The sequence below is a fragment of the Limulus polyphemus genome, unplaced genomic scaffold (assembly GCF_000517525.1).
Source record: "Limulus polyphemus unplaced genomic scaffold, Limulus_polyphemus-2.1.2 Scaffold3721, whole genome shotgun sequence".
Taxonomy (NCBI): domain Eukaryota; kingdom Metazoa; phylum Arthropoda; class Merostomata; order Xiphosura; family Limulidae; genus Limulus; species Limulus polyphemus.
The window spans coordinates 3,729-15,810 of NW_013669331.1; the positions used below are offsets into that span (position 1 = coordinate 3,729).

General features: G+C 31.7%; 1 protein-coding gene across 3 annotated transcripts; it reads left to right on the forward strand.

The window, feature by feature from the left end:
- The first annotated feature begins 1,676 nt into the window (after positions 1-1,676).
- Positions 1,677-10,882, forward strand: LOC106469916 (leucine-rich repeat-containing protein 51-like). 3 transcript variants are annotated; one of them, XM_013930434.2, is made up of 4 exons: positions 1,677-2,117; positions 3,444-3,500; positions 7,174-7,382; positions 9,870-10,882. In XM_013930434.2, exons 2-4 carry the CDS (start codon positions 3,449-3,451, stop codon positions 10,152-10,154), a joined length of 546 nt encoding a protein of 181 aa, XP_013785888.1. In that variant the 5' UTR covers positions 1,677-2,117; positions 3,444-3,448; the 3' UTR covers positions 10,155-10,882. The 3 variants fall into 3 exon arrangements, with proteins under 3 accessions (XP_013785888.1, XP_022254197.1, XP_022254196.1); XM_022398489.1 differs by lacking the exon at positions 1,677-2,117 and adding an exon at positions 2,133-2,222; XM_022398488.1 differs by lacking the exon at positions 1,677-2,117 and adding an exon at positions 2,237-2,361.
- The last annotated feature ends 1,200 nt before the right edge of the window (positions 10,883-12,082 follow it).

The window sequence follows — 12,082 nt, forward strand, 5'->3', positions numbered from 1 at the left end:
GGTGATATTATCACACATTGTATTGTAATAACGTAGTAGAGAAGAATAATTCGTCTTGTCAATTATGTTCTAATGTAACTGAACCAGCCTCTGTGGAATTTGATGAAAAAGAGATAGTTATTTGAAGCTCTGGATACATCTATGATAACCAACAGTGTAATGAACATTTGTAAATATGACTTGTTTTAAAATAATATATTATGTATGCTGTTTGTTTCTTGTTGAAATTTATCGCCAACAAGTCACAGTCACCTACTGCAAAGAATCTAGCCCACACATAAGAACCTGACATCGACATGCTAATGTTTTTGGTTGTACTATGTTTGTCAATGAAAGCTAAACCTGTGATGTAGTAACTGTTATACATATATATTTCCTGTTAATATACCAATAAGGTATTTGAATGAGGCAGTTCCCAGTATGCACTCTTCTTCAATGTAAATTGCCCACATACTATGAGGTGTAGAGATGTTTCCTGGAGTAGAGACAACTTCCAGCTTTCTTCATGGTGGAACTTTAATATCCATTTGCTGTTTGCATCAATTCATCTTCTTTCTTCATTTCTGGAGGAAATTTCCCACCTCTACTTACCAAATTGGACTGAATTATTGTAGCTGTAGACCCAGTGTTGACCAACATACTGCAAAATTTCCCTTCAATAACCCCATGGAATTGTTGACTGATTTCATTAAATAATTATCTTCTTATCTCATTTTGGGCAGATAGTCTTTTCATATGAACTTTCCCTCATAATTTCAACTATTTCATATTTTTCTAGTGTTTGGCTTTCTCTGTTTTTCTTTGATCTCATTGGCTTAAAGACTCATCTTGTTGTTGTTTCCTTGTATTAAGAGCTGTTGGTTTCGCAGAGTATTGGCTGTAATGGCCAAATTTCTTATGTTCACAGTTCTGGGCATTATGTCCTTTCAAGTTACTTTTAAGAAACCTTATGTCTTGGGAATTATTTCCTCCATTCCATGTGTCTAATGTTTTTTTATGCCATTGCCAGAGACAGTTGATATTTCAATATTACCCGATATGATGATACCATAACTTCTAGATAGTGGCTTCAGTAGCAAATTTAATAGATTTATTTTACATTTTCAACTGGAGAACTTCTTCTAAATATGTACATCTACTTTGCTTTAACCTGATTATCATGTCCTTGTCTGTTATGTCATCTATGAATCAGTCACATACTAACAAATCCATCATTTCTCAAGGAGCATCCAGGTAAGCTAATTGGATAAGCATTTCCAAATGTTCTGCAAGTTCAGCTCATATCTCTTCTTCCTACCATTCCCTACTACCAAGCTTTATTGTGGATATTTCCTTCTGGCATGTGTTTCACTGAACCTGTTTGATAGTTTTCATGGCTTTCAGCTGGAAGGCTACTTCATGATGTTAAAGCTGGTCCGTTTAAATCGGCAACAAGATTAATAGCTTAATGTTCACCATTCCAACACTCACTCTGGAAATTATTTTCAACTGAGCCTGAAATGCCTCTCACCATGCCTTTTCACCACAGTCCATTGGTTTCTAAATTGGGCAATGTTGTTGGACTGACTAACTAAATCCTAGAAGTGGCTCTGGTGGTGACATAAATGAAATTGACCGGAATATACAAGAATAGTTTAAAGTTACCTACTTGAACCAAATTATCGCATACAGAAAAGTGTCCATAGTAAAATAAATAATCATGAAAACAAGATGTGCAGTGATATAGGTATATCTTGGATATAGTGAATTAAAAAAAACTGCACGATCAGTTCGAAACATTACATGCTACTAAGTGAGCACATATTAACCAAACCGAACCTAGATGACATAGAAATGCACTATGCTTATCCGCGTCGTTGATGTTTTGTTTTTGTTTTTAACAATTTTAGGATGTAACTCATAGTAAAAAAAAAAAAAAAAAAAACTTTCACACAACGTGCTATTTCACGAGAGAAACACATAAGAAAGGAAAGATTGCTCAACATGAAAATCAGCTCGACGATGAGAACTTGACGCCTTTGCCACCAAAACCTATTAAGTGTTGTAAAATGCGAATACCGAAGAAGATATAAGCACTCAAATTAAGTCGTCTGTGGTGCATAACACGCTTTTGAACAGTAAGTGAACGACAGTCGTGTATTGAGTAACTACAACTTAAGTTGGCCTAACGTATGAAACTGGATACTTCTAAAGAGAGAGTCGAATTACCATAAAAATTACAGGTTTCCCGCTCCCTCTACTCCTTTTTTTTTTCAACTATAATATGTTGATGAAAACTAAACTGATTTTTGCCATGGTAGTTATGTATTGTTAGACTTTTTGTTTTGAGGATATAGACTCAAAGTCAAAACAATGATATATGTAAGTTGTAACTGTAATATGTGACTCTGACCTTAACTGTTTGCTGTTTGCAAAATTTTATACTTTAGTCTTTACTGACGTAAATTATAATACATTCAAATAAACAGTACTCTTGTCTACCTGATTCATTTGTTTATCACACATATCTGTTATAAATACAAGTATTCGATTTAATAAGACTGATGAGTATTTAAATGTTTTTTAGATTAATTGATTTGAATTTACAGTATTAGCTTCAGAATTTATAAAAAATATCGGGAATAGGCACTACTAAAAAATAAAAATTTCTAGTGGCATTTTTTCATGCCAGGAATCACTATTTGTTCACACAAGGGAGTTTTAAATATTTGTTTTCTAAATTACATGTTTTTTACTTTAAAAGTTAGATATTTAAATGCATTTATGATATTGATCCTTACAAGCTATCTTGATATCTATTTTTTTTTAACAAAAAATGTTATTTTCTTATAACGTCTTTAAGAAAGCACATATTTGGATATGTTAATTTTCAGTGTAATAAAGTTAGTACATTTAATTTATCTAGGACTATGGTTCATTTCAAATTAAAACAGTACTTATGTTCAAGTTTAATGGCTATTTTACAGTTTTTGTACTTTAAAGATGCTGTGAAGCTAAGTAGTGCAATGATTTAAAACACCAGTTTTAAACTTAAAGTATGTAACAAATACAAATTTTGAATTCCAAAAGCAAGTTTCTGTTGTTTTATTCAGTGACACTAACAAAGTACAAGATATATGAGCTGAATTGAAGGTCTTCAGAAAGTCAGAATAACTTCTAAAATGTTATATGTATAATACAAAAAACATTTGATGATGCTAAACTATATGAAAAACTTTAAGCTGTCAAAAAATATTTATTGACAAACTAAAAATATGCGAATGCATTACAGTAGCCTTCTACTTCAAAGGTAACTGTAATTAGATGTATAATTTGTGTGATATAAATGCAAGTCTCCTTAGTCTGTTAACTATTATTTATAACATCAATAATCTAAATATTCTAGAAATGTTTTGTCATTTTGAGATACACTGGAACATAAACATTACTTTTTTATTTTTAAGACATCATGACTTTACCTCCTTTGGATTATTCCTTTCGATTCCTGACTTCTATTCTAGGTAAGTGGGTTTTTGTTGAATTAATTAGCATGTATTTCTTGTCTTTATATACTTTCTGAAAAGCTGTTTCAGTTGTTTTTTTTTATCCAGAAAAATTACTTTCAGTGTGTTTATCATTTTACTTATAACTTGTGTTATGACCAACAAGCAGATGAATATATTGTATGCAAAGTTAATAAAAATAATGCACAGTTGATAACCTTGTACACGATTCTATCAGATCGTTAACAGTATCTTTAGTTATTAAAACCTGTGAAATGTGAATAATTAAGAAGCTATAAGCACTCAACTCAGCTATGGACATCTGCAGAAATTTTTCCAGTGAGGGGCAAAGTTTTCCAGGGGGTGGCAAAGTAGTGTGAAATTGTGAATTGAATAAAAAGATTTGTATGCATATGCTGAATGAATAAAGAAAAAATTATGTTTCTCAATTATGGATGCCCATGAACTCAAGTTTCTTTAAGATCTTTGCAAAATATGTCAAGATCATTAAAGATCTTGCAGGGTCTTCACGAGATGTTACAGTTCTTGCAATATCTTGATAAGAAATTTAACAAGATCTTGTAAGATTACTTTTTATTATCCTGATATTTAAGATTTCTTTATATGACCAATGTAGAAGTTGTCGATAGGGTGAAGATTGGGGAACATCTGGGTGCAAGTTATCATTGCTTAATTAGGTTTGACGTTTTGCTGCATATGGATATAAGGAATGACGAAATCTGGTTCCAAATCTCAAACTTTGAATGGTTGAGATAAGTATTGTGTGATATAAATTGGGCCAATGAATTAATTGGAAATACTGATCAAATATGGAAATTGTTTTAAAATTAACTCTTAAGTATTCAAGGTAGATGTTTTCCTTATAGAATAGAAAAAAGTTGCTGGAAATAGAAGTATATCAAGCTGGTTTTCAAAAATAAAATTGAAGAAAACCATTATAAATTTAAGATATTGAAATTAACTGTGATGATGGGAGCTTTAGAAGATCAAAAGAGTTGGTCAAATGAGAAATTAGGAAATCAAAAATTTTATTGAAAATGTTGAAATATATAGTAAGGATTTCTTCAAATACATTAAAGGTATACAGAATGAGGAATGATACAGAATGAGGAATGATACAGGATGAGGAATGATACAAAATGAGGAATGATACAGAATGAGGAATGATACAGAATGAGGAATGATACAGGATGATACAGAATGAGGAATGATACAGAATGAGGAATGATACAGAATGAGGAATGATACAGGATGAGGAATGATACAGGAATGATACAAAATGATTCCTCATTCTGTATCATTCCTCATCCTGTATCATTCCTCATTCTGTATCATTCCCGATACAGAATGAGGAATGATAAAAAATGAGGAATGATACAGAATGAGGAATGATACTGGATGAGGAATGATACAGGATGAGGAATGATACAGAATGAGGAATGATACAGGATGATAATGGGATGGTTGGGTTATTAAATTGTACTTTTTCTTCAGTACTTACCAATGAAGATTTAAGCAATATTACTTAATTTGAACTGTTGTTAGATCGAACAAGATGATCACATTAATTCTGAAATTGTCAAGAAAAAATTGAGAAGTTTAAAGAGTGGTAAAGCTCCTGGACCAGATAATATTTACACAAGGATTTTGGAATTTAATTAATGTTACTACACTTTTCAAGTGAGCTGATAAAAACTGTTCCACTCATTATAGGCCTATTAGTTTCATGTCAGTAGTGGGAAAAGTTTTTAAACATGGTTTCACTTAGGAAAAATCTTGTCTAACTAATCTTCTACCATTGTCATGAGTGGGGTCTCTCAGGGCTCAATGTTAGGACCTTTGCTCTTTTTGATTTACATCAGTATTATAGATGAAGGAATGGTCAACAGATTATGTAAATTTGCTGACAACATTAAAGTTTTGGGTGCTGCTGCTGTTATACAAGAGGATTTGGATTATTTAATGAATAAACGGTAGATGGTTTTAAGTACAATAAATGCAAGAATATACATGTAGGACATCACAGAATAAATTTGATGGGAATAACCTTAAATGTGTTATGGAAGAAAAAGATGTTGGTGTTCTGGTTCATCAGCCTCTTGAGAAAACTATCTTAGTAGCAAGGCAAATAGCATTTTGTGTTGATCCATTGAAATATTGAATACAAGTCTAAAGAAGTTATAAAGTCATTGGTTTGGCCACGTTTGGAATACTCTGTTCAGTCTCGGGTTTCTTACCTTAGAAAGGACATTGAATTGCTGGAAAAGGTTCAGAGAAGGGATAACAGAATGATACCTTAGATGAAATGGTCAAGATCTATCAAATTGCTTTTTCTTGAAGAAATGAGGGGATTTGACTGAAGAGTTTAAGATTGTTAAGAGCATTGATTGATAGTGTTGATGCATCATCTTTCTTTGTACTTGATGGTAGGGTAGGAATCATCTTGAGCTGAGTTAGCTTTATTTTACTAACAGGGTGGTTGGCCTTTGAATTGGTTTGCTTCAGATGTGGTAGATACAGTGAATTTAAGGGAAGCCTTAGTAAATATAGCTGGCTTTGAGTGTTTTATTTTTATTTTAGAGCCTAGTATAGTGGATGGGATAGCCTAGATGAACTAAGACTTCCTCTGTTGACCTGAAATTATATGTATATTGGACTACCAATAAAGGATACTTGTAAGATTTGTAGTTAATCCTACAAGAACTTTCCAGGCAACAATCTTGTACAAGATCCTATCAAATCTTTAATTGGATCTCAGGATTTTGGCCTAGTTATTAGTATATCTGGCCTTTTTGAAAAACAACATTAAATGAACTCTAAACATTGATGTAATAAATTTTTATTACACAATTATTCAACTCAGTGTAACAAAATGCTTTTCTGAATTTTACTCCATGTCAAGTCTGAACTTGTTCCAAAATCTTCAAACTTTTGATGACAGTAACATGTTAGAATATATGAATTAAGAAAAATACATAAACAATTAGTACCTCTTCTATAAGAAAAATACATCAACATGTATATTTCATATAGAAGAGGTACTAATTGTTGATGTATTTTTCATATAGAAGAGGTACTAATTGTTTATGTATTTTTCTTATAGAAGAGGTATTAATTGTTTATGTATTTTTCTTATAGAAGAGGTACTAATTGTTTATGTATTTTTCATATAGAAGAGGTACTAATTGTTGATAGAAGAGGTACTAATTGAGGTACTAATTGTTTATGTATTTTTCAAATAAAAGAGGTACTAATTATTTATGTATTTTTCATATAGAAGAGGTACTAATTGTTTATGTATTTTTCATATGTATATTTCATATAGAAGAGGTACTAATTGTTGATGTATTTTTCATATAGAAGAGGTACTAATTTACATAAACAATTAATACTACTTCTATATGAAAAATACATCAATAATTAGTACCTCTTCTATATGAAAAACCTTTGCAATTGCAGCTTGACATTTATAATAATGAAAAGAAAATTAACATTAATAAGTGCCTGATACTTGAAAATAGGGAGTGTAAACTATCCTGATTTGTGATATATTCATATCATATAGTACAGAGATGTATTAGTGCCAGATTTGAGTTTTAAAACATTTATTTGCTTGAAAATACCATATAATAATATCAAACATTAAAATTCTTTTAACTGGACTTTTCAGAAGCACAAAGTGAAGTGCCACAAGGAGGCCTACGCAAGCTTAAATATGTTAAAGAAAAAGGGAAAATTGATACAAAGGCTATACGTTTTAATAATAATAATCTTGTCACATCCAGTGGTTTAAAAAGCTTTGTCGATAGCCTGTTATATGATCCTGAAAGGCTGTCTTGGCTGGATCTCAGCTTTAACATGTTAAATGCTGTTGAAGAGGTAAGACCAAATAATCATTAACTTCCTTAAATGTCAACGTATGTTTATCTATGCATTCATGCTGAAGTAAATTACACTTGGAAGTGAAGAGAAATTTTGTATAAACAGTTGTGAACTGTGTTTATAAATGCTGTTATTGATAATCTAAATAATGTTAAATTTGCACTAATTGGTACTAGTTTTATTGCGTGTATAATTTTGTTCTCCATGTGCTGAAATAAAACTTCTCTGCATTCGATTTAGGTCTGTTTAAGGCCCGGCATGGCCAGGTGGTTAGGGCTCTCGACTCGCAATCTGCGGGTCGTGGGTTCGAGTCCCCGTCACACCAAACATGCTTGCCCTTTTAACCATGGGGGCATTATAATGTGATAGTCAATCCCACTATTCATTGGTAAAAGAGTAGCCTAAGAGTTGGTGGTGCGTGGTGATGACTAGCTGCCTTCCATCTAGTCTTTCACTGCTAAATTAGAGATGGCTAGTGCAGATAGTCCTTGTGTAACTTTGCATGAAATTCAAAACAAACAAATATTTGTATACTAATTATTTCTTCTATTCCATATTTTATTGTAAATGGTGTTTTAGGTTGTGATTCTTTGGCAGATGGAGAAAGAGGTGTGATCTTTTCTTTTACCAGTTCTTTATTCAAATGTTCTGTTATTGATGCTCGTGTCTACTGTTATAACCTTTCTGTCTATTATAAGATGTCTTTGTTTTTACATCATTGAAATTGTTTTTTATACTTCGTAAAACGTTATAATCCCTCTGTATGTTCCCAATATTTTTATGGATCTTGTCATGAATGAGGTGTATTTGCATTCTTAATTCTTCTTCAAATATTATGTGTTTCTTTCAACTTATGCCTCTTACCTCTTGAACTTTTAATTTTTTGCATTATTCTTCATATTTAAGTTTTCCATCTCTTTCTTCTTTGTTTTCTTTCTTTATTTCTAAGTTTTCGATCATACTTTTTGCCTAGATTGTCATCTTCATGTATGAAGTTCAGACACAGTTTTATGTTATTTTCACCAAAATAATCCTTCTTTGATCCCAGTGCTGTAACTTGGCAGTTTTTTTTGTCGCATGGTACAAAATATTATCAATTCTAGTCCAGTCAACAATATTTCTTTCTTTCCTTTATAACATTTCTACAGGCTGTGTTTACTTTTTAGCATAATGTATTTTATGTTATTCTAAACTTTTTAGCACATGGATATTAAGACTTGATTAACTTGTATTTCTGGAAGATTTATGTTTTGTTGTACACTGCTCCACATGTGAACGTACGATCGTATATCCATGTATACATTTATCAGAATTAAAATCAATATTTTATTTGATTGAATTAAATATTAAGTGATATAAAATTGTAAGTGTAAGAGCTTTTTCTCATATACTGTAATGTTTATTTTTTAAACTGTTATTAATATGAGCAAGTTCAAATGTTTATATAATGATTTTTGGGACTTTGGTAGAAGTTTAACTAGAATTAGTCTTGTGACAAAGGTAAGATAAACTCAAACAGTAAAGTTATTTCTCTCAGTGTTTATATAATGATGCCTTGTATCATTATATAAAAGTTTATTAAACTGTCAACAAAAATAGGTAAAGTTTTCATGAAAAACACGACTTCTCTATTAAACCTAATGAACATCATTATTGGTTTTATACCCAAAATTGAATTAACGTGTAGTATATAAAATCTCGTGCAGTTGTAGCTTAAATTATATTGGACAGACAAGTAGAAATTTGAAGTTTTGAATTAATGGGCACAAAAATGCTGTCGAAAAATTTAAAACTAGTGATTCGGTCATGGCGGAACATGTGGCAAACTCTTTGCATAACATTGAATGAGATAAAGTTCGAATACTTAAAGAATTTAAACTAAAAAATTAATTAAACATAAGAGAATCTCTGGAAATTGCTAAACATAAAATGATTTTGAATAGAGATCTAGGCCCGGGTGTCGCAGAAGTGAATTTTTGGAAATCTAATCTGTGGATGGCACTGTATAGATACGAATCTTGTACGTTCTCTCGTTTGTATAAAAATGAAATTTTCCATGTTTCTTCTGGTCTCCTGAAGATGAGTGAATTTTTTCCCACCAAAACATGTGGAGTTTTAATTGTATGAAAATGCACGATAACTTATCATATAAAGTTAAAGGCAAAAGTAAACGTTGAACTTATTTTACATTGAAGGTGTACTTTCTTTTATTCTTCATGAATTGCTTTGATATTACTTGAATAAGTAGCAATCTTTTTATGGTAGTAATCAAAGTTAAAAAACGGGTTGTTATTGAAAAAAGAAATAATTTACTAACACGGTAATTAAAGAATGCATCTGAATGATTGAGTTGCAGAACGACAGCAATATATTGGTAGTGCATTATTATATTCTTATGCCTGAACTGCAAAGGAGTCTTTTTTTTTTCTAATATATTTTACTCGATATAGAATATAGGCAGACTTTCATATATCTTTTTTTTAGGACATTACTCACTTCAAGAATCTAATAATCCTTTACCTACATGGGAACAACATAAAATCGTTTTCAGAAGTTGGAAAACTATCTGTTCTCCTTAAGTTATCCACTCTCACTCTTCATGGAAATCCTTTAGAACTAGAAAATGGTTACAGGCACAGAGTTTTGGGACATCTTCCACAGATTCGTAGTTTAGATTTCAGTGGTGTTACTAAAATTGATAAGGAAATTGTAAAACAATGGAAAACAAAAAGTACTAAAATGTATAAAGATAGTTTTCTTAATACTTAAAATGAATATAAATATGTGTTGTCGTTATATATAAAACAAAAATTTCTGTTTAAAATCAGGTTAAGAGCCACTGTTATGGAACATAAATTTTGACACTTCTACATCCAACATAATGCTCGTAAGGGAATTTTTCACAAAACTTATAGCTGAAATTCCATGTTGTTTCAGAGTACAAGATGTCGGAACAAGTCTGTATCTGAAGGTAGAGTACCGTGTCAATCTTGTAAAAAAGTTTCTGTTAACAAAATTGGAAGAACTTTAGATACATGAATTGTAGAACATAAGAAGTACGTTAGAGATTATCAAACAATTGATGCTATTTTTCTATAAATGAAAAAGTATATTATCAAAATAACAGAAAATCAGCCGGATTAATACATGAAACTAGAAATTACATCAAAAGAGGAATTGTGGAAAACTCTCTAATCCAAATTTAACACCCCCCCAAATGTAATTTTAAGCTGAACCCCTTTCTGACATCTTGTGCCTTGAAATAAAATAAGCTCTCTATATGTGTGTGTAATTTTTTCACAAGAAAATGTTGGATTGAAGAAGGTCATTTGTATAGTGTGTGAATTCTAAAGAAAATTATCGTATTAAGAATTATGTATTCACAAACTGCATATCGTATGATATACATTCTACCTTATTGTTAAATGGAGAAAAATTTTATGGCAGTTAAGGCTATAAAATTTGCTTTTGAAATAAAAGTATTGGAAGTACTTCTACCTCATGACCACTAGATTTACAGGTAATGTTTGGAATAAAGTCATCAGACATAAAACCAAAAATCATTCAGTCCAAAGTAGTTTTTGATAATAAACGATTAATTAAATAAATTAACTTCACATTTGGATATTATTTTCTGGTACTGGAAGATCTTGAGAAGGTCAAAGTTTTGCTCAGAGTTACTGGCACTCTGATAAACTCATTGCAGTCAGTGTTGGAAAGTGGGAAATCCTTTACAAGTTAACAGTTATTTCAGAACTCAGGCTATTATTGGCTTATCTCAAGGTAAGAATTGAGGTATTCAGTGTTCTAAAGTTGTTGTTTTTTATATTAGTGTTAAAAGCTTCGAGTGAATTTAGCCTCTGATAGATCATAAACTTAGTTAGCTATGTAAAGCTAAATGTCACAGTCACTCAAGCCACAACCTGATCTTTTCTAAGAAAAACGACCGAACAAGTCACGTATTTAATATACTATACTGTGTACATAAGGTTTCATAATTTCTGCCCTCTTACTGCCAAAAATATAATCACATTTTACACATTGGGGTCGTGTGTGTGTGATAAGACGTGGTCAAATCCCACTACTCCAAAAAGAATTGGTGGTGGGCAGTTTTGGCTAATCGTATTCCCTCTAGTCTATCATTTCAAAATTAAGAACATCTAGCACAGATAGCCTTTCAAGTAGCTTTGCTTAAAGGCCGACAAATAAACAAATTAAAAAGAAAAGTTATTAATTTTGGAAGTAGCACCTTGCAGCAGGAATAATGAGCAGTTCACACTTCTACTGCAAGACTGTGGTGGCCTCAAGCAACTATAAATATGTTGGTACAGGAAGGTTCCATATGTTTGCTACCACTTTAGTTCAAATGTAAATGTGTTCAATTGGGATGTAGAAAGGCACTCAAGTAAACAACATAACTTCCTGCTTTATCTGCACACGAGACTATGAACCACTAATTGGTCATTAACCATGTTTTCTTGCAGGAAAGATAGCTGCTACTGTTTTTAAGAGAGTGGACTACAATAACGTGGAACCCGGCATGGCCAGGTGGTTAGGACGCTCGACTCGCAATCTGCGGGTTGCGGGTTTGCATCCCCATCCCACCAAACATGCTCGCCCTTTCAGCCGTGGGGGCTTTATAATGTGATAGTCAATCCCACTATTCGTTGGTAAAATAGTAGCCCAAGAGTTGGCAG